The 22,353-nt window shown below is 62.9% G+C and overlaps 1 protein-coding gene across 1 annotated transcript; it reads right to left on the reverse strand.

Annotated features, from left to right (window-relative positions):
* Window positions 1-1,482: 1,482 nt before the first annotated feature.
* PTCH2 (patched 2) lies at window positions 1,483-22,304 on the reverse strand (the record flags this gene model as incomplete). The annotated part of the gene is made up of 23 exons (XM_026034170.1): window positions 1,483-1,515; window positions 1,734-2,180; window positions 2,364-2,603; window positions 3,119-3,218; window positions 3,725-3,867; window positions 4,014-4,151; window positions 4,638-4,921; window positions 5,277-5,457; window positions 5,627-5,769; window positions 6,082-6,394; window positions 6,470-6,875; window positions 7,061-7,179; window positions 7,292-7,417; window positions 7,505-7,597; window positions 7,728-7,883; window positions 7,963-8,094; window positions 8,246-8,393; window positions 8,965-9,086; window positions 9,216-9,411; window positions 12,304-12,395; window positions 12,666-12,735; window positions 12,861-13,050; window positions 22,100-22,304. Coding segments are annotated over 22 exons (4,044 nt in total), but the record flags the coding sequence as incomplete, so codon positions are not given.
* Between the last annotated feature and the right edge of the window lie 49 nt (window positions 22,305-22,353).

Consider the following 22,353-nt stretch of genomic DNA (forward strand, 5'->3'; position numbering starts at 1 on the left):
CTCCATATACACACACACACAAACATATGTGCACACACACACACATACTATACATGCACACACACACACACACAGAGCTTTGTCACACGTGTCACGACTGCGCACGCTGTCATCACCCAGTGTACGCCGCTTACACACAGCTGTGCCCCCCAGAGACCAAGCCGGACACTGCAGGTAATTTATATATAATATATATATTTACTCTTTAAAAATAAACCTTCAGTCCCCACTACCGCCTGTACAAACTACAAAAATAAACCTTTGCTCTCTTTGATATAAATAACTTAGATGGCGTGGGGGGGTTGAGGGGCTGCCCGCCGTGCCCACGCCTGGCACGGGGACGGGGACGGCGTCCCCGGGGCCACCCCAGCGCAGCGGCCGTGGCCGGGGGGCCACGCGCGCGGCAAACACTGCTGGAGTTAAAGTGCTGGGTAGGGGCGCGGGACGGGGACGGAGAGGGGGACAGCGCCTGGCTCTGCCCGTGGCAGCGCTCTGAGGAGCCCGGGACACGGAAAGGGCCTTTTCCAGCTGGATCCATCGTTGCAAGGGCACGCGGCAGCGCCACGCCGTGCCTGCGCGCGGCTCTGCAGGGCCCGGTGCCACCGCGCGCGGCTCTGCGAGCACGCGGGGCTCTGTGACCACGCGGGGCTCAGGGCCTGCACCAGGACCCCTGTACGTCAGGAGCAGGAGGCTCCCTCGCTCCGCACCGCGTCCCACCGGCTCCGTCCCCAACGGGGACACTGGGGCACGGGGTAGGGCAGCAGAGGGTTGACCTGCGCAGCACCCCTGCCTGCGCTGCCCCCGGCGGGCAGCCCTACACCAGCAAAGGGCTGGTCCCCTCGCTGCTTGGCACCCTGGGCAGCCGGGCGAAGCCTCGGGCCGAGAAATAAATCTTTTAAAATAAGCTTAAAAATATATATCTCTCTATAGATAGTTTCCCTTTGCAATAAATAAAGGTGGGGGGGGTGCCCGCCCCGGGCCGTGCCCATGGCACCCCAAGGCATGACCGGCTCTGGGGCTGCCTCTTTTCGGAAACGGGGGCACTGAGGCCCCCCCATCTGGACACCCCAACATGTGGCGTGGACTGGGGGTGCCCAGAGGTGACGGGGAGCAGGCAGTGATCCCCACAGTGGGGCAGTTGACAGGGCAGAGCGCGGGGCGTGGAGCCCATCTTGCCAGCAGCTCCAGAAACAGAGGGAGGGGGGGTTAGTGCTTCCATTTCTGGGGGGGCAAAGGCCTGAGGCAGGGGGACCCCAGGCCCCGGGGGGAGGCACGGTGCTGTGGGCACAGCCCCAGGCAGGGGCACAGCGCGGCCTGCACACAGCTTGCATAGAAACGCCGGCCTGCCCTGCTGCCCCGGCGAGCCCCCTCAGAGAGGACACGGGGCCAGTCCTCCTCGCACGGGGCCACCATTGGGAGGGACGTAGCCGCTCCGGCGACGGGGCCACCTGCTCTGCACCTCCGGCCCCATTCGCTGCCACGAGCTGCTGTGTCGGTGCCATCCAAGCCAGCGACCTGCAGAGAGATGGAGCAGGGAGTCAGCAGGGGCCCTCCAAACCCAGCCTGGGCACGCACAGTCCCACAGGGTGATGCGCCCGCGCACGGGGCCACGGCAGTGTCTGCGCCCGTGAGAGGTGCCCGGCGAGCTGGCGCCTCTTGGCTATTTGGCTACAGGCACCAGTGCTGCTGCACGGCTTCTCGGGAGAGGGGACCCACGACCAACTGCAACTCACCTAGCGCCTCGCGCCCGCCCCGTGGCGCCCCAGGTTCTGCAGCTCGAAGGCGTTGGGCAGGACGGTGCCCCCGGGAACGGGCACGGGAAGGGGCTCCTCCAGGCAGTCCGTCTCACCGCCACTGAAGCCGTCGGGGCCGAAGCTGGCGTAGGAGCCGGGCAGTGTGGGGTGCAGGGCCACCGTCACCGAAGCGGTGGCCGTGACGGTGGTGTAGCTGCCGGCCGGCCCTTGCACGTGGGTGCTGTAGGCAGGCAGGGCGGCCCGCGGGGGCCGCGCAGCTCTGTGCGGCCGCGTGCCCGGCGAGCAGGGCTGCGGCGCTGCTGGGTGCGGGTAGTCCCTGGGCACCGTGGGGCTCGGTTCCCCGGGGGGCAGCGGGGCTGCTTGCTGGGCACCGGGTGGCTCCTTCTTCCCCGGGACCTCCGGGCTGTCCTTGTAGGGCTTTAGCACCTGGAGAGGAGACATGCATGAGTGGGATGTGAATGGGGCCCCTGCCACGGGGCAGGAGGCACATGAAGCCCCCTGCTCTAACCACTAACCCTCACATCCCGGGAGACCCCAACCCTGCAGTCCTGACCCCCTGCATAGCCAGCAGGTGCCAGGGGGTACCGGGGGGCAGGCAGCAGCACTCACCGTGATGTGGGGGAAGCTGGGGTCCTTGCCGGCCTCCAGGAGGATGTGGGCTGGGGCAGGGGGCACGACAAAGGCACCATGATCGCAGGGCACCCGCGCGGTGCCCAGCTCCGTGTTCGAGGAGTCGGCAAAGGCGGGTGGCCAGGCCGGGGCCCGCCGCACGTACAGCCCCCGCGGGCCCAGGCACGGGGGCACCGGCTCCGCCGGAGGCAGGCGGGAGCTGGTATCCAAGGGGGACGCCTGCAGAGAGAGCGGGTGGCGTCAGGGGACACGGTGACGTGACCAAAGAGGGTGGCCACAGTGCCAGGGGAGTGCGGCGTAGCGATGGAGTGAGCTGGGGATGGGACATGGGGAGTGTGGGGTGAAATGGGGATTGGGGACAGTTTGGGGTGAGGAGGAGATGGGGTGAAATGGATCCATGGTGAAGTGGATCTGGGGAAAGCTGGAGATGGGGCAAAGAAAAGATGGGGTGAGGTGGGGCTGGAGTGAAGCTGGGACGGTATGGGGTGAAAGATTGGTTGTGTGGATACAGGATGAGGGGAATACGGGCAAAGGACAGGATGGGATAAGGAAGGGGTGCTCCAGGGGGGAGGGTCTACAAGGTGAGTGAGAGACTGGGGAAATGGGGGATAGATAGAGGTGGGTATGGGATGACAGAGAGATAGGGCAATGGGGGACAGGAGGGCAATGGGGGACAGGATGAGGCAGGTGTGGGGTGAGGGAGGACGAGGAGAAGCAGGATGGGGGCCTTGTACCTCTGGGGGAGGCCCGATGACAGAGAGCAGGACGGGCAGCAGCACCAGGCCATTGAGCAGCCCCAGCAGCGTCAGGATGGTGAGCACGGCAAAGAAGTACCTGCATGGGCCATAGGTAGGGGGGTGAGCCCATAGACCCCATCCCACCCCAAACAGCTTCCCACACCCCACTTAGCCCCATTCCTGCAGGGCAACCCTCCCCCAGCCAGCTCCATGCAGGAGTGGGCTGATACCCTTGCAGTCCCCCTCCATGCTCTGGGAGGCAGCTCCAGGCTGTTTGTCCCACGCTCGGCCGAGGGGAAATGTTTACACTGGGGATATTCATGGTATTTCCTGGCGGGCTGCATTTTCCCTTGCTGCCTCCCCCTCCCTGGGCTTTCCAGAGCCGGCTACACCCGTCACCCTCCCTCAGTTGCAGAGCTCCCGACACAGGGCCACCGGTTTGTCCCCTACCCCACAGCAGTGCATGTCCTCTCTGTATGCCCCACGTCCCCACTGGCAGCCAAGGGGGTGCCCCTCTCAGCACCTCCACCCCCAAAAGCTTTTGGGCAGCAGCGAGCTGACATCTCCCCCTTGCCATGTGCTGACAGGGTGCCTGGTGCTCACCTCATAATGAAGTCGAATTCAGAGCCAGCCAACATGAGGACACCCAAGAGGGTGGAAACAGCACCATCCATCACAGGGGCAAAGGTGTGTTCCAGCGCCGCGGCCGAGCGCACGTTCCTGCTCCCCACGGCCGTCAGGAAGCCCTGCAGAGGGTCAGGGTGTCATGTGGGGCTTATCCCAGTGTGCTGCCCTTGCATGCTCCCGCCAGACACATGGCTAACTGGACTAGGACACCCAGTTGTGGGAACTGGGATGCTCTGCAGCCTGAGCAGGGCTGTGTTCAACTCACCAGAGCCACATGGACCGTGAACTCCACGCCGATGCCCACCGAGGCGATGAGGATGACCACAGGGATGGCGCTCAGCTTGATGCCCATCAGCCCCATGATGCCAAACAGCTCCACTGCCATCATGGCCAGGATGGAGACCTGGTGGAAAGTATAGGTCAGTGCAGGTGCCCCTGATGGGTAGCCCTGTTCCTATCCCTCCACACAGGTCATACCCATCACATTGTCCCTTTCTTCCTTCTTTTGGGATGTCCCTCTGTCCCTCGCTATATGGTCCATTCCCAACCCACCACCACCTCCTAACAAGGTGTCACCAATCTACTTCCATGAAGGTGTCCCTGATCCCTCCATATGAAATGTCCCCAACCTACTGTCCCTTCTATATGGCATTTCCCAGATGCCTCCCTATGGGTGTCCCCCATCCAATGCCTTCTCCATAGGGTCCTCCTCCACCTTCACATGGCATGGCACATCCCCAAGCCCCTATCCCATCACACAGCATGTCCCTGGCTACCTGCCCATGGCCCCTTCCAGATGAAGCAGGCACCCAGGGCCAAGCAGCAGGAGGGGAGCAGGGCCAGGCGCCCCGTTCCCACCCAGTGCGAAGGCAGCGTGGCGCGTACTCACGATGATGCCGGCCGTCCAGGGGTTGAGCAGCAGCAGGGTGCACACGAGGAAGGTGCAGGCCAGCAGGATGCTGATGGCCAGCAGGAACCAGTGGCGCAGGCCGATGTACTGCTCCCAGAAGAGGAAGGGGTACCCGCTGGGGTAGCTGAGCACCCCGTGGCGCTGGGCGGCCTCCTGGCAGATGGCCCGCACGCTCTCGATGGCCTCCACGAAGTCGGCTGTGCGGCGCAGCCCGCTCAGGTAGAAGGGGAACTGGGCGAACTCCAGCGGCTGGGCTGCCGGGACTGGGGGGAGACCATGGGCGGCATGAGGACATGGACAGCACGGGGTGCACGAGGAGCATGAGGGCATGGGCAGGGGGGCTCTGCAGTGAGACACTCATGGTGTCGGGGGGATGCTCAAGAGTGTCAACGGATGCAGGTAGCAGGGAAAATGTTTTCTCTGTAAGAGGATGAACGTGGGATCAAGGATAGTGTGGTTTCTCCGTGGAGAATAATGCTCATGGGACGAGGGATGCAGGGAACAGGAGGGTTTCCCCTGCTTGTGGGGCAGAAAAGTGTAGGCAGCGGGGGATTTCTCCGCAGGGGAATGCTTGGGGGCAGGAGGGGTGCCATGGGGACCCTGCCACATGCCACTCACTTCGCAGGTTCTCGCCTGTGGTGTCGTACTTGTCATGGATCCACTCAGGTGGTGGAGGGTAGAAGTTGGCCTGGGAGGCGGCGAAGCCCAGGGGGTCGTTGCTGGCCCACACCGTCAGGCAGATGTAGAAGGTGTCAGGGGGGATGATGCCGTTTTCATCCACCAGTCGCCGCGTCGTCAGCTATGGGGAGAGCACAGGCCTGGGCATGAGCAGGGCAGCGGGCACAGTGTGGCACGGCACAGCACAGCCCAGCTGTGCAGCTGTGGCCAACCCAGAGAGAGGCTGCATCCCTGATCCCAGAGAGATGCTGGGCTCACTCACTGTCTGTGCCAGCCCCATCTTCACACACCTGGTTGAAGTTGAAGGGCTCCTTCTTGTTGCCAGTCTGGATGAGGAGCTTGTAGGCCAGCACCCCGTCCTCAGAGCCGTTGCGATAGCTGTCGTGGGTGATGCGCCCGGCTTGCCAGTCCCTGTCGAAGGTGGCCTGGAGCCCTGGGGAGGCAGCACAGGAGGTGAGCTTCCCTTGAGGACCAGGGCTCTGCTCACCCCCATGCACCCCATGGAGTGCACTGCGGGCAAAAGGGGCATGTAGACATGTGCAGGGCTTGACTTGGCATTGCTGGGCACCATATGGTTACCACAGGACTCTCTATCCTTGGGGATCCCAGGGCTTGCCACATCCCAGGGAAGGTGTATCTGGGCAGATGGGGAGTAGGCTGGGGAGGGAGTGCACGGAGAGTACGTTGGAGAGGGAATGCCTGGACAGGAAAGGGCATAGAGGGGAAGGAAAGGGGCGTCTCTCACCTCGCAGCCAGTCCTGGAAGTAGTGGAGCCACATCTTGGGCAGGTCATGGTTTCCCTCACGTACCACGTACTTGACGGTGCTGAAGGCCTGGTGCAGGCTGAGCAGGGCAGCCTGGGCCCCGGGGTAGTGAAAGCCACCCTTGGTGACGATGAACATATTGTAGAAGGAAAAGTACTTGAATTGGGCCGAGATAAAGGCGTGAGCCTTAGTGTCCCGTGGCACGATGTCCGTCAAGTAGAGTCCGTCATGCACCATGGTGGTGCCGTAGAGACTCAGTCCCAGCAGCGCCAGGAACAGCACCACCACCACGGCCTGTAGGGAAAGGCAGTCAAACACGGTGCCCCTGCCACCGAAGCGCCCGCACAGCCGGAGCTGTCCCCAGCTCACCTTGGTCTGGGTTTGCAGCAGGAGCGGCGCGTATTTCTCACGGGCAAAGTCGGAGAGGCTCCAGCGGCAGAAGGGCAGGGGCACACAGTCCCGCCCGCCCTTGGCCTCGTCCAGCTGGGCCAACAGGTCCCGTGTGGAGCTGGATGGCGTGAAGACCTGTGAGCCCAGCGGGTCGGCGGGAGGCAGGAGCACCGCCGGCGAAGTGCAAACCTGCGAGGTGGGCGGCAGGACGGTGACAATGTGGTGGCCCGAGGAGTCGCACTGGGTGAAGGCCTGCACGGTGGTGGTGATCTGGGTGCTGGTGGCCATGCCAGGGTGCCCGTAGGGGGATGGGTGGGAGGCATGGTTGTCGTTGGCATCTGCAAATTCCTGGGGTTGGATCTGGATGACACGTGAGGAGCAAGGGCTGTGGGCAAGGAAAGGAAAGGAGAAGAGAGAAAAGGAGGGAAAAGAGAAGACATTAAGGGAGATTTATTTGCAGGGCTGTCCCATGTGACCACTTCTAGGGAGGGATACAAAGGTCAGACCCATCCTCTGCCCCCTGCCCAGCAGTGCCCATGTGCCCCATTCCCAGTAGGAGGCAGGTGGTACCTGTAGAAACAGCAGAGGATGTCGAGCCGGCGTTTCTCCCGGCGGTGCAGGTCCAGGCTTAGGATGGCCGGGAAGATGAACAGCACCATAGCAAAGTTGAACACCACAACCACCGCAGCCTGTGCATGCAGGGACACATGAGAATAGGATACAACTACCCCTTCCCATCCACAGGGAGGGTCTCTGCTCCCTAGAGAGAGATCCAGGCAGGAGCAGGGCATGGGGCTGTACCTGGATGGAGAAGGCACGTAGGGCAGGGATGGGCACCAAGGCTGCCATGAAGAAGGCAATCATGTTGCTGACAGAGGTGAGAGCCACGCTGGTCCCTGTGCGCTTCAGGCACTCGCCTGTTCGCTCCTGGATGGATCAGACAGGCACAGTGATGAGAGGGACTGCAGGGTGCCGGGGGCAATGGGAATTCCCGGTGCAGGGCACGGCTCTCACCTTGAAAGGGATGTGCTGGCTGGTCTCAGTGAAGGCATGAGCCAAGAGGAACATGTCATCCACACCAATGCCAAGAGCCAGAAATGGCAGGACCTGTCAGGAATAGGCCACTGTCAGCAGGGAGACACAGCCACCACCAGAGAGGAGAGAGGACCCAGAGACCCCTTAGACTCCCTGCCTGCCCTGTACTGTGCTGGTACCCAGCACCTCCTCAAGCACATACCTGTGTGGTGGCTGCATTGAAGGAGATGCCGAGCAGAGAGCAAAGTCCCAGGCCTGAGGCCACGGAAAGAGCCACAAGCAGGACCCCAGCCAGGCCCACAGCCCCTTGGGACTTGGAGCAGTCCCATCGCAGCATGGTGACACAGGCATAAGCCAGCTGGAAGAGGGAGGAGGGTTAGTGGGGACATGGGGGCGAGGGAGGGGTGGCAGGAGATGGAGAGAAGAGTGATGCTCACCATGAGGAGGTAGCCTCCGGCCACCCGGATGGCGCTGACATCAGAGAAGGATTTCATGATATCGTTGAGCGTGGTGGTGGAGAAAGCATGGACGTTCTGCGTGGCGTTGGAAGGGATGGAGTCCTGTGCCAGCTGCAAGACGCACACGCTGTTACACAGGCTGAGCCCTCCCAGTCCCCTGCATGGCCATCCCAAGAGCCATCCAGGTGGGTGAACATCCCCTCCAAGGGCCACCAGGTGCCCATGAGCTGCATGGAGGCTGAAGGCCAATGCCAGTGCCTACCTCGACAAATTTCCTCTGCCAGGTCTCCAGGATGGCAGCTGCCTTCTCCTCACTCCAGCTGATGTCGTGGATCTCATAGTCGTCCTTGAAGTGCTCAAACAGCTGCCGGGGGCTCATGAGGAGGAACATGGTCTGCAGGGCCTCGGCGCTGGGGGACATGCACACAACCTGCTGGGACCAGCTATGGCACCCCGTGCTTTGGGAACAGGACCCGCCCTCACCCCTGTGGCTCCCATCCCTGGCATGGAAACGAGGAGTGAATCCAGGTGTCCTGACACCCACTCTCAGCCCTGGTTCTTGCTCTTCTCTAGAGTGCTGAGGAGGGGAGCGACGACTTCCCGCACAGCCCCTCCTCCCATTGCACAATGTTTCCAGCCAGAGTTGGCTGGGGACCCAACAGTCTGGTCCCTCATCCCTTGCTCTGACCTGCCAAAGCCGTAAGAAAAGCTGAGGAGTCCTGATTCCCTCCTGCAGCATTGCTCCAATGCACTGCCCTGCTCACCAGCCCCACACACTTTTCCTCTCCCTCCACCCACGCTCTGCAGCTCCCAGATAGTTCACACAGCCTTGAAGGATTTTCTACAGCTGGGCTGGGGTCCCTTGGGCTCCAGATGAAGGGACACTGCCCCAAGTTGTCCCTCGGGTGAGCCTTGGGCAAGGACCCAGTCTGGACAAACAGTTGCTCAGATGAATGCCCGCCCTGTAGCATCGGCTCTTACCTTAGTAGCTTGCCCTGGGAGTCTTTGGTTGTGCCACCCAAAATCAGCTCCTCCTGCCAGCGCATGAACTTCCTGGAGAAGCCATGGCAGCCCCCGGAGAGCTCAGCTGGAATGTCAGGGTTCTGCAGGCAGAGAAGAGGCTGTGTCAAGGATGTGGGACCTGAGCATGAGCTGGAGAGAAGCAGGTGGCTGGGACAGCAACAAGCCCCCCAGACCTGTGCCCATACTGATCCCTGTGGGATGGGACCCACCTGCTGGCTCTGCTTGTTGGGGGCACTGGAGGGGCACTGGGGGTCTTGAGGGTCGAGGCAGGGCCGCTCCATGTAAGCCTGCCCCACCTCTGCCTTGTCCAGAAGCTCTTTGAAGCCTTCCAGGGACGTGAACTGCCCCAGCTCCTCCATCAACTGCACAGGGTCCAGGTTGCTCCACTGGATATCCGGGCGGCCTCTGTGGAGAAAGCAGCCCTAAGGTTATGGGGAATACTGAAACCCACACCTGGGACTGCCACCCAGAGCCCATCCCACACGCAGGACTGTGCCACGACGCGGGGCATCTCATCTGCTGGGCGGCCCTGGGGGTGCCCCCAGAGGGCGGGTGCGAGGGTGCAGGGGGGCAGCAGCAGCCCCCAGCGCGTCCCCCTTCCCGAGGGTGCAGGGCGCCGCGGGCCGTGCCCGAGTCAAGCAGCGTGCCGGATCCTGTTAGGCGGCGACAAAGGGCGCGGGGCCGGCCCCGCTTTGTGCACGCAGTCAGGCCGATTACTGCCCGCTCGCTAACGTCTTGATAGAGGGGAGCCCTGGGCACGCAAGGGCTCCCGGTGTCTCTCCCCACACAGCTCTTCCAGCCCCATCCCACCCCACCCCAGCTGCCTGTTCTGGTGCTCAGGAGTAGGTTTTGGCACGCCCTGCAGTTCTGGGGCTTGGGATGGAGGGAAGGCAGAGGGGTGTGCTGGGAGCTCCTCACTCTGCTTCACGCTGCTCCGTCACATGTGGCTGGGTGCCTCTGCCAAGTGCTGGCCTCCGTTTCCCTGTGTTCCCGTACTGGGTGCTCTGTGGGACAGGGTGGCTATAGGGAGGGGGCTGACGTGGGTCCCAAGGACCAGCTGCAGCTTGTCCAGCCCCTCTGGCAAAGCACAGGGCTGGAGAGAGGCAGACACACACTCGGGTTGCCACAAAACCAGAGTATCTGCTGGGAGGCATCTGAGGCAGCCACAAGTGCGGGTCCTGGCACAGCAGCACCCACAAGGCTTGGGGACCCTGGTAGAGGGGCTTTTCTGTGGCCTATGGACAACCAGGGCAACCAGGATGATTAAGGGAATGGAACATCTCTCGTATGAAGAGAGGCTGAGCGAGCTGGGCCTGTTTTCTCTGGAGAAGAGGCGGCTCAGAGGGGATATGATTAATATGTATAAGTTCAGGAAGGGAGAATGCAGGGAGGAAGGAGACGGGCTGTTCTCACTGGTGGCCAGCGATAGGACGAGGGGTAATGGCCACAAGCTGAAACACAAGAAGTTCCGTCTCCAGGTGAGGAGGAACTTCTTTACTGTTAGGGTGACAGAGCAGTGGAACAGGCTGCCCAGGGAGGTTGTGGAGTCTCCTTCTCTGGAGGTCTTCAAAACCCGCCTGGATGCCACCCTGTGCCACATGCTCTAGGTGTGCCTGCTTGAGCAGGAAGGTTGGACTAGATGATCTGTAGAGGTCCCTTCCAACCTTAAATAAATATTCTGAAATATGCAGGATGCTCTGTTTCCAGACACCTCCGTGCCAGCCCTGGGAGACTGGGAAAGGGAGCAGGATGGGGGCTGCCAGCTTCATGGCATACTGGGGCGCCCAGCTCTCGCGCCAACGGTGGCACCATCAGAGCCACGCTTCCCAGCGCCAGCTCCCAGCCTCACTCGGCTTCTTTTTAAGAGAGAAAAGAGACAAAAAAAAAAAAAAAATCCCACCAACAAACCCAGCCCAAAGCTCCAAAGAGGGGGAAGAAAAAGCCCTAAGCAAGTGTGGGCTCTGGGGAGAAACGCAGTCTAATAATTCATGAAGACTGGCTGGGCCGGAGCCGGGCACTCTGAGATTCCCACATACCAACCGGAGCTGCTGCTGCTTCCAAAGAGAGCCCCTTTTATCTGCTTTCGCTTGCTTCACTGAGCCAGGGCAAATCCTTTTGTCTTTCCATAGATTGCTGCTCTTTGTTCCCCCAGCTCCCGCCCTGCTCACCCTTCGGTGCTAAAAGGGGGGAAGAGAGTCCCCTGGGCCGGTCCACAGCCCTGGCTGAGAGGTGCCCGCCTGGGTGCCGACTTGCCTGGGTGTGAAGGGAAGGTGGGTCCCGCTGCTGCCCTGAGATGGGCCCTGTTGCTTCTCCACGCGTCTCATCCCACCAGGTTGGGACTGGAGCAGGGGATGCTGCTGACCCCGGGCAGAGGGGGCTGTGACTGCCCTGCTTGGCACGGACACATCAACCCTGCTCATGCCTGGGCTGAGCTTCTCTCCCTGTCTGAACAGGTTGGGATGGAGGGAGCCCAAGGTCTAGGGGGGACAAAGCTGGTCCCCCACTTCTGGCTGGCCCTGCTGGCCCTTCCCCCTCCTCCCATCCCGCAGCAGCCTGAATAAGGCCACTATTTCATCTGTTTGGCAACTGGCAGCTTTCAAAGTAGCATTAGCATGAGAATACGGGGGGCTGCCGTTTGCTGACAATGCACGAGTCTCCGGGGCTCTCCCGGACAAACACACTTGTAAACAGAAGGAATGTGCGGGCTCCCCTCCTCCCGCGGCCCCGGGCTCCCCAGCCCCACAGCTCCACACCAACAATTGTGGCTGTGGGAGGCAGCCAAGGGGGCTTCCTCCAGCCCTGGGGCTCAGCTGGGCATGGAGAGGGCCACTGGCTACAGGGAAACCTCTGCTCTGCCCCTGCTCCTGGTCCTAGATCCTCAGGGATGCAGCTTCCTCCCCGTCACCACAGCCCTGCAAAGTGCTGGGGGGCCAAGTATGGAGGCAGCAGCCCCCAGGCACCTGCATGTGGCACAGCCACGGCTCCAGGGCCTTTCTGTCCCTGTGTCTCTGAGCTATGTGGACAGGGACTTGTCCCCTAGAGCTGACCCAGCAGAGAGAGTGACAGTGACAGGACAATGGTCCCAAGATTCTCCTGGGGCTTAGCAGAACACGCAGCACAGTGGAGAGACCAAAGCACGGCCCTGCCATGAGGAGAGCAGGGTCTGGCTTTGCAGAGGAGGGCTGGAAAGCCAAGGCCTTTGTCAGCCCCAGTGTCCTGCTCCAGTCCCTTGACCCTACTCAGCCCTGTGGGGTGTCCCAAGTCCCTGGCACCCTGTCACAGCCCCCAGGCACTCACGGGAGATAGGCCGATCCTCCCTGCAGCTTGGACCCTTCCCAGAAGCAGTCCAGCGGTGTCAGGATCACGCAGGGGAAGAGCTTCTCAATCATCTGTGGAGTGAAAGAGATTTGAGGAGCTGCAGGCCCTCAGCACTGCCTTGCCCAAGAGCCTCCCTCTCCATCCCCTGTCTGCCCAGCTCCCGCTGGGCAGCACCTTCCACACAAAGCTGGAGCTCCCTTTCCAGAACCCAAGGCAGGAAAGTCCCTCAGCCCAGTTACGGCCCATCCATTGCCCATTGACCAGGCGAGAGACGGTCTCTGGAGGAACTTTTCATTGTGCACGTGTCTCTGTCAGTCCCACCACAAGCCCCCTGGACTTACCCTCTCGATCATGCCGTTCTCGATAATGGGGACACCTGACTTGTAGCAGATCTTGTTCAAATCCCATGACCTGGAAAGGCAGAGCAGAAAGGTGAGGATGGGCTCCACGCTGCGAGAGTGCACGGGGCAGCGGGGCTGCCAAGGGGGGAGCAAGGCACAGTGGGGGTCCCTGTCCCTGTCCGCAGCCGGACTCACTTTCCGTACAGCGAGACTTGCACTTTGCTGGCAGCCAAAGCAGCCTCGAGGTGGAGCTGCAGGGCCTCCTGCGTCAGGATGTTCTCGCCTTCCCGCTTCGGGGTCTGGATCAGCATTTGGGATGTGTAGACAGACTCCTCACCCAGCTTCTCCTTCGTGTAGCGGAGCTCCTGGCTGACGCGGCTGCCCGCTGCAAAAGGAAACACACAGGCACCCCATGAGCACCAAGACTGGCGGAGTCACTGCTACCCGGAACCGCGTTAATCCAGGGAATGTCATGGCACATGATATCCCAGCTGCTGCATCCTCTGGGAGCCTGCGCCCTGTGAGACCTGACCGGGCACCACCGGGCACCTGCCTCCTGAAGGGCTTGTCGTGCAGCCCATCCTGGGCCACAACCCCTCTCCAGCTGGCACGGAGGCTCCTTGGCTTTGGTTGCCCCTGGAAAACCCCACACAAAGCTAAAAGGTGCACGAGACACTCGTCCTCTCCACTGCCCACTCCTACCATGTACCACAGCCACACGCCAGGGATGCCCAACGGCACTGGCTCCTGACGCGGCAGGCAGAAGCAGGACCTTCCCAGCTCATTCCTGTTGGATTGGCCCCATAATCCCCCTTCAGGGGCTCCCTGGCACCCTGTAGTTCAGCCAAGATGCCCTAGCGAGTGCAGTGATGGAGCTGGGGACACTCAGACTCAGCTCTTCAGGAAGCAGGACCATGAAACCCCTGCAGATGGAGGCTGCCCTAGCAGGCACTTGGAGACACGCAAGGAGAGGGAACAGGCACCAGGGAAAAGGCTCCAGGGCCCCTTGGCCTCTCCTGGCAGCCAGGAGCCGCCGCACAGCAGCTCCCACAGGCCCTGCAAGGCACCGCCAGCTCCTCAGCCCCTGCGAGACGTTGCCAGCCCTGGCTGCCTGCCCAGCGCCGGGCTCCGCAGCCCACCCATGGCCTGGGCCACACGCTCGGGCTCCGCGAGGCCACCCATGGCCTGCGACACACGTTGTCCCCAGATCGCGGGGACAGGCCCCACGTGGCACGGGGAGCCGTCTCCATGCCGGGTGCCTCTGATCCACGCAGCCCCCGAGGCCGCACGGAGCCCGGCCCCAATGGGGCTCTGTGGCTGTCCAGGGCTGCCAGCTCCGTCCTCAAAGGCAGCACCAGGGCTCTGTGCGCAGCGGGGCCCGCGTTTCCGGGAGAAGCCGCCGACTTTATTCGCAGCTGCTTCAGCACGGAAGAGAAACCCGCCCCCCGCTTCAGCACGGTTGGGGGCAAAGCCTGGGGTTTTACATCAAACCCTTCTTGGCTCTTTTCATGGAGTTGCCGGGCTGCTCCAGGGGATGGGCACATGAGCAGTGTCCTCAGGACAGCTGCTTTCCTTGTCCCCATCAAGCGCGAGGCTCCCGCGCCTGGCCCAGGCGCCAAGCGGAGACGCGGGACATCCTGCTCATCAAAGCGGCCAGGAGGCAGCAGCAGATCCTGAGCAGCACAAGCTGCATCCGTGAGGCCTCCCCTGCTCCCTGCCTGTCCTTCCCTAGGGGTGATCCCAGATCACTTCTCCCACGACCGCCGCAGCACACGCGGCGCTGCTGCTCATGGGCACCCCAAAACCCGGAGCACTTTGTGGAGGCTCCCGCCGAGGGACACCCGCCTGGTGCCCAGGGAGCACGGGGCGGGAAGCGGGCAGCGCGCGGGGCCGGGGAGATGAGGATGGAACAGGATTCCTCCGCGCCGGGACACTCCCTCAGCAAGAGGCCAGGGCCCCGTCGGGCCTGGCCATCAGCCAGCATAGAGGAGGCCAAAGCAAGACCACAAATAAGAGGCAGAATCTTCCCTTTTAATGACTTATTATATGTTTTTTTTTTTTTTTTTTTTTTTTTTTCCGGAGGGGGGCACGAGGGGAGGGGGGGGCGCCCTTATTGTTGCTGGCAGGGCTGGGAAGCAGCTGGTGTCCATCAGATGCCAGTTGCGATGGAGGTTGTGCCAGGGCCAGCAGGAGGGACACGGCCGCGGCCTTTGTGCGTGTCCCAGGGGCCGGCGGCGCCCGGGGCACGGGGACACAAGGCAGGGTGGGTGTCGGAGCAGGGGCCGGCCCCTTCCCGGCAGGCTGGGAGGTCGGCGGGAGGTGCGCCGAGCTGCTCGGATCTCAGCCGCGCCACCCACGTAGAACCCGCACGGGCAGGCAGGCGGCGGACACGAGCGGAGCGGGGGGACATGTGGGGGGACATGCAGCGGGATGGGGACGGGGGGGTGCATCCTGCTGTGCGCAGGGCCCCGGCTTCCCAGCGGGCGGCTCCGCATACGGCCGAGCACGGCCGCGGGAATAACTGCACATCTGCAAGCACGGAGCGGGATAGCAGCCCCCCGAAAAATTAAAAGAGGGAGAAAAAAAAAAAGAAAATAAAAAGCCGTCCCTTGTAATTAGTGTTAATTTGGAACAGGGCACTGTGAGCCGTCAGCAAGCTTCAAAGGCAGCGAGGAAGCCTCAAATTCCAACACCCTAATTAACCAAAGAGCAACATGAAAAGACAAGGCAGCGCACACAGGGGCTGCCAAGGACACTTCAAACGGGCGCGCGCCCGCCGGGCGGCCCGGCCGGGGCCGGGAACGGGGCCGGGAATGGGAACGGGGCGAGACGCCCCACGCGGCACCGAGCCGGCCCGGCCGCCTCCGCGCTGCCCAGGGCCAGCCGAGGGGGCCGCCATGATAGCAACAATGAGCACGTTAATGAGGAACTGTATGTAAATTCTTTTTTACTCCAATTAACAAAGGGAGCCCTTGGCTTTTTTCATGCAAAGGGCCCTCTGGTTCCAATCAAACGCCCGGTCCTGCTTATTAACAACGCGCCTCGGCTCCTCGGCGGCGCCTGGCTCTGCCCTTCCAGCACCCCCTGCCCCTGTGCGGGGCTCCGGGAGCGCCGGCTCCGTGCCCAGGGCTGCCCGCGACCACCCGCAGCCACCGGGGCCTGGGACAAGCGGCCTCCGTGGGGCAGGCGCCAGCTCAGGCGCTACAGGCCGCCCGGCTGACGGGGACGTGGGGCGGGTGGGCGAGCGCAGCCAGGTGGCAGCACGAGGGGACGGGGCCCTGCCGAGTGCCCCAATGCCTGCGGTGCTCAGGGGACCCTGTCACGGCTGTGGGGGCCCTGCAGGGTCCCCTCCTGCAGGTGCTGGTGCCAGGAGGGGCCTGTGGTGCCGGGGAGGCCACGCATGTGGTCGCCTCGCAGTCCCGGGCCTGGCCTCAGGAGCCCTCCCCATTGCGACGGCACCACCGCAAAAGCACAGAGCAGGGCGGGAGCCACGGGCCCTGCCCGAGCTGCCCTTCCCTCCCGGCAGGGCCCGCGGGGCCTCCTCCCGCGGAGCCGAGCGCGGTGGCCGCGGCGCTCAAGGCTGGTGCTGCTGCTCGAGCCGGGGAGTCCCCTGCGTGGGGTAACGAGGTGGTGCTGTGCCCACCTCCACAAACAGACTCATATCCTGATCCCAACCTCTGGCCTCCCTGGGCACGGAGAGAGCTCCAGGCTGCCCTGACAAACCCGCACGTCCTGGATTTGGCCGGAACGTGGCTCCGCAAGCAGGCGGGGAGGCCAGGGCTGCAGGTGACAAGGCCCCTGAAGGGACTGGCCCCTCTCCATGCTGCAACACCCGTCACAACGTGCCAGGGCCGGGCAGCCCCCAGACCCGCATGCAAGGCCCAGTCCGAGCAGGAAGGCTGTGCCCATCTTGGGAAAGGCCACAGGCACTGAGAAAGCCGCTGGGCAAGCTCCGCGGCATCCCTGCTTCCATGGGGACCGTGCCACTGGACAGGGCACACGGGTTCCCACAAACACGGGTTCATGGAGCCGCCTCATGCAGCAGGGCCACATCCCCACACGGACAGTGCCCTCGGCAGCCCCATGCCACCCCGCAGGAGGGCAGGGAAGGGGGTCCCGCAGCGCCACGTCCCAGGGACACCCCGCAGCCGCGTCCCGCGGGCAGCCGCTTCCCCGCGCCGAGCGGCGCGCAAGCCCGAGGCCACCTTCAAAGTGTTGTGGGGCGGATTAGCTGGATTAGGGAGCCTCTGAAAGGACTCACGCTGCTCCGGAGGAAGTCTCGCTGAGGGCTCGCTAAAAGAGCCATTTTTACCTGTCCTGGCCGCTACCGCCAGCCTTGTGAAAAGCCTCCGCGGCCCCATCCTGTCAAAACACGTCCAAGGGGCCCCACTGAGCGCCGCGGTGCGGGGCCGGCCGCGAGACGGGGGGCTCCGGGGGTGGCAGATGGGTGTCCCCGGCGGCCGCCATGAATGCGGGTTTGTGGCTCCCTCGGCGTCTCCCGGGGCTTGTTCTCTAACAAACCGAGCCCAACAAAGGCGCTCGCCCAACGCCTCGCTAAATAAACACAACCCAAAGAAGAGGGGCCTGCCTTCAAAAAGCCAGCGACGGAAAGGCCTCAAAAGGCCCCGTTTGAGGCCTACTCCCGCTCCGCCAGCCCCGGCCCGGCCCTTTGTTTATGGCGGAGCTAAATTAATGTCTTTATTACCCCAAATCCCAAAGCGGCCGTTCCCAGTGCGGCCGGGGAGGGGGGTAGGGCGAGGAAGAGCCGCCGAGGAGCCCACACGGCCTCGGCCGGCACCGAGGGGACAGCGCGACCCCGAGAAAGGGGGAGAGCAGATTCGGTTGGGAACTATTCACCGCTAAGACTCCTGTCAGCATTGACATAAATTTCCACTGGTGTTGGCATTTAGGCATTTGCCATTTCCATATGTATAGGGCTGCCTGTACTAATTATGCTAATCACCCCCTCTGTTGGCTGCTGTGAAAAATGGCCACATTAGGCACTCCACTGCTTGCTAATGTCACTTAATGTGTGGTTGAAACATACATTCATCCCGCTCTGAATGGTGAAATTTTTCCACATTGCTGGCTTCATTCAGGCAAGAAATGAATTTTTTGAACTCAGACCACTTTTCCAGGCCCGAGGGAGAGGCAGATAATAAAACCCTCTTCTCAGTCCCTCGCGCTGCCGCACCCCCCCATCCGCCAAATAACATTTAAAACGCAAAAAAAAACCCCAAAAAAATCCCCCTCCCCAGAGCTATGTATATGTCGCAAGTTGAAAAAAATAACTTATTAAAAAAAATCAAAGCAAGAGAAATAAGTTAAAAAGTAAAGATAAAGGGAAAAAAAGATACGTGCATATAAGCCACAACCATCTGAAAAAACTCTCCCAGTTTTTTTGGTTAATTAGCAAAATTTTCCAGCCCGAAAAGCCAACCAAGCTGTCAAGGGAGGGAAAAGCGAGGGAGATTTCTCACTCTCCTCCTGAAGATAAATAAATAGAAGCAACGCGCCTGCTCCCCATCTTTGGGAAGGCAGGCGCTCCTCTGAGTCCCATGGAGTCTCCTAGAAGAAAGGTCCTTTCAGAGCCAACCGAGGTTGCGGGAGGGAAGGTGCTTTGGAGCAAACGTCAAAGCGAAGCGAGCAGATGAAGCAGATTTTTAGGATAACAGGGTGGAAGGTACGCGCAGGGATCGTGGCGCCCCGGGTACCTCTCGCTTACCCGAGCCCCTCACGGGTTGGGATGTGTCTCAGCCCTTCTTGACATAGCAAAGAGGGTGAGAAAAAGGACTGCAGGGTCCCGAAACAAAGCTCCTGCTGAAGGGACCAGCGCTGTGGACCCCATCGCGCCTGCCCACCCTGCCATGGCTTTGCCACGGCACCAGGGCCCTGTCCTCCCTTGGGACGTGGCAGCGCTGGAAATCAACCCCCAGGCGCCAGGCTGATGCCGGCAGCTGCTGCTGCTACAGCCGGGGCTGCCGTTCCCTGCCCCGCGCACCATTCCCTGCTCCGAGTACCGATCCCAGCCCCGTACGCAGCACCGACGCCGGCTCAGCCCCGCGCAGCCCCTGCTCCCGTCCTGCGCCGACGCCAACTGCTCCCCCCCCAGAGCCGCCCGCGGCAGCGAGCAGACCACCCACCTCTCCCCTTGCCCACCCAGGAACAGCCACGCACCCCGTTCCCGCGGGATGGGGAGCGGGAGCCCCACAGACATCTCCCCCGCGCTGCCGGAGGGGCACGTGTGGTCGGGAGGGCGTCTAATCCTCATCCACACATTTTCTCTGGGGCTCGCAGCTCTCCGATGCCATTCTCATCGCACGGATGTGGCCAGCCCTCTTCCCTCCTGACGGGGAGGAGAACAGCTATTGCCAAGGCAGGGAAGCAGCACCGTGCTCCAGCGGGAGCAGGAATTCCCTTCACCCCCTACCCAACATCTGCTTTCTGGCCTCCCTCCCTCTCCCCAGCGCATTCGGGGCATCTCTGACCCCTCCAGCAGACAGGCAGGGGCTTCTCCAGGGAGCATCGGCGGCTCTTTGAGCGCGCGACGGCCGCGCAGGGCGCTGGGCTGTTCCGGTTAGGAATTAACCCGGCCTTCCTTTGAACCAGCCCTGGGCGCTATAAATCAGGCAGGCCCATTCACCACCCAGGGCTCTGCCCTCGCCGAGCTCACGCCCCAGCCCCTTGGCCCTGCAAACACCCTGGGAGAGCCAGGAACAGCTGCCAGGTGTCTCGAGGTAACTCAACACTAGCAGCGAGCCGGGATTTCAAAGCCTCCGAGTGGCTAATTGCTTTGGAGGAGCCTAATTGAACATTTCCACAGTCGAGGCCAATTTATGGGGTGACACAGGCTCCTTCCACCTCGCAGGCGGGGATGTGGGGTAGGCGATAACCCAGGGGCACAACCAGCCCCCCCCAGACAGACCCCAGCACTTGGGCACAAGCGGAGCACACAGATTTGGGACCTTCTCCTAGTCCAAGTCAGGGGATCCCACTTTTTCCTTCAACAACCCAAGCTGCAAAGCCCATCCAGGCTCAGGAGCCCCACTTTGAATGGCTCTAGCTACCCTCAAAAACCAGTCTGCAGGGCCAGGGCAAATGGGGCTGCCCCCTACTCTTGTGTGGGGCACCCAGCAGTGCCCGCTCGCTCCCTGGCTCCAGGGGAATGGATCCCATCCTGCTGCAGCCTCTGCCCAGCCTGCGGCATGGGCAGCCCAACCCGGGCCCCACTCCGCTCCTGCGGGGTTGGGATCTCACCTGGGCAAGATGTTTTGGGTTGGAGCATCACCAACCCACATCCCTCAGCGTCTAGACAGAGGCGGGTGTGGAGGTGCAGACCAGCTTCAAAGGGTCACTGGAGGCCTCCTGGAGCCTCCGTCTGAGCCGGGGAGTCGGATCCTCTTGGCTCAGCAGTGCCGGGCTTGGCATGACGGGCAGGGCTCCCCAGCGCGCATTCCCTGCCCCCTGGATACCCCACAGCGCTGCCCCAGGGCTGGCGCAGAGCACATTCCTGCAGACCTCTCCCCCTACACACACTCCGCACACGGGAGCCGGGGTCCCCCGGCCCTTCTGGGGCTTCCAGCGCTTTGTAGGCTCAGCCGACAGGGATAACGTCGCAGAAGGGACAGAGCAACACGCACCAGGCTCTGCTGCGTGCGGGGGCTGAGGAACCCACACGCAGCAGATGCTCACACTGCAGCCACCCGCTCTGCGAAACGGCCCTGCTCCCCAGGGCAGCCTAGTGCAACCAAGTTCTCCTGCCACCAAAATGTGCATTGGCCCACTGCATTGGGACAGGGACTCACAGACACCAAGAGATGCTTTTATCTTCCCTGGAAATGCAGGAAGAAAGTCCAACGAAGAGGCAGATCCCCATGGATGGCTATGGGGCAGGGAGGCAGCCCCAGAGCTGCCACGTGACACAAAGCACCTCCACAAACCAGCAAGTCCTTCCTTCCACACGCTGCCCTACGTGAGGGCTCCAGTCAGCAGCCCGGGCACCGCTCCCAGCGCCAGCAGCCTCCCAGGCACAGCAGCACTGCCGAGGAGCCCGCCCAGCCTCTCCCAGGGGCAAAACCTGCTCCCCGGGGTGCTGCCAGCACCAGCACCCCAAGCCCCCCACGTGCAGGGGACAGGGCTCTGTGCACCCCGGCTCACCCACCAAGAGGGATGCCAGGAAGGTGCCCTAGCCACAGGGGCCAGCCTCCCTGAGAGGCTGCAGGGCCACCCTACGGCCACGGAAAGACCCTGCTAAGGGCAGCCAGGGTCCTTGCTGTTTCCACACGGGCCAGGAAATGTGTCACAGAGCACGGCTGCAAGGAGAGCCAGACGCTTCCAGCCCCGCTGCATTACTTCCATGCCCAGCCTCAGTCACAAATGCCACAACTCCTGCCACAGCCACAAGCCACCTGGTTCATCCACGGTGACACTCAACACAAGCCTGCTGCAAGCACGGCGATGGCCGGGGTCACCCCTACCACCCCCAAAGTGACAGCAAAGAAACACACCAGAGCCTGCAGCAGGGAAAGACAGGGAGCGCTTCCCTCCTCCTTCCCGCTCCGCTTGGGCTGGGAACTCTCCCTGGATCTTTGCTACGTGTTGCAGAGCAAAAGGGTGATGGAGAGAGGCTGGGGGGGGGAAGGCCCCCCAGAGTGGGGAGCAGGTGGGGGTGCCCGGGCATTTGTGGGCACGGGCACACGTGGGCACGAGCAGCCAGGCAGCGCAGGGCCCTCGCTGTTTTTTTTCCTCCTCTAAATTAAAAAAAAAAAAAAAAAAAGGGGGTGGGAGAGCGAAGTTGCTTCTATTGTTGAACCGAATCCAAGAGTAGCTGCGGACCACACAGGGCGCGGGCGTGGGGGAGGAGGCCGCGCGCCCGCACTAAGATGGCTGCACCCCTGCGCCCCGCGCCCCTCCGCGCGCCCGCACCGGGCACCGGCACCGGCCGCGGAACCTGCGCCGGACCCGGGAACCGCACAGGAACCTCTGCCTGGAGAGCGAGGGTTTCCCCTAGGAAATGGGGATTTGCTGCTGTCTGCCCCTGCCTGCTGGCGCTCTGCGCGGGCTCCTCTTTCGGCCCTTGGCAGGGGGGTGAGCGGTGCCAGGCTGCGGCCGGTGCCGCGCGTGGAGCCTCCGGAGCGCCCGTGGAGCGGGCGCAAGCGGCGCCGCTCTCCCGGGACGGGATGGGGACGGAGTCCACGTGGAGCCGCCACCTCCGCCCGTCCACCTGCGCGGGCCCCGCCGCCACCCACGGCGGGTCCCCCCGCAGCCGCGCACGGAGCCGCCAGCGCCGCGGAGCCCCGGCCCGCTGCCGGGCGGGCGCGGACGCTCCCCGGGATCGAGGGGCAGCCGCGCACGGAGCCCCGCACGACTCCGGAGCGGCTCCGGGACGCGGCGCCCCGCGGCCGATGGCGCTGCCGCCCGCGCGCCCCGCTTACCTTCCACCCAGAGGTGCTCGATGTCGGTCTCGATGGAGGCGACGCGGAGCCCCACGGCGAGCGCGCCGAACACGAGCAGCCCCACGAAGAGCACCTTGCCGCAGTGCCGCTGGATGCGGCAGCCCAGCGCGAAGAGCAGCGCCTGGAGGCGGGCGCGCAGCCACAGCGGGGCGCGGGGGCCCGCGGCCCTGCCCTGCGGAGGGGGCAAGGGTGAGGCGCGGCGCCGCCGGGACCCGCGGAGCGCGCGGGGACCC

This window comes from Nothoprocta perdicaria, unplaced genomic scaffold (assembly GCF_003342845.1).
Source record: "Nothoprocta perdicaria isolate Ctin4 unplaced genomic scaffold, notPer1 scaffold_0, whole genome shotgun sequence".
NCBI lineage: Eukaryota > Metazoa > Chordata > Aves > Tinamiformes > Tinamidae > Nothoprocta > Nothoprocta perdicaria.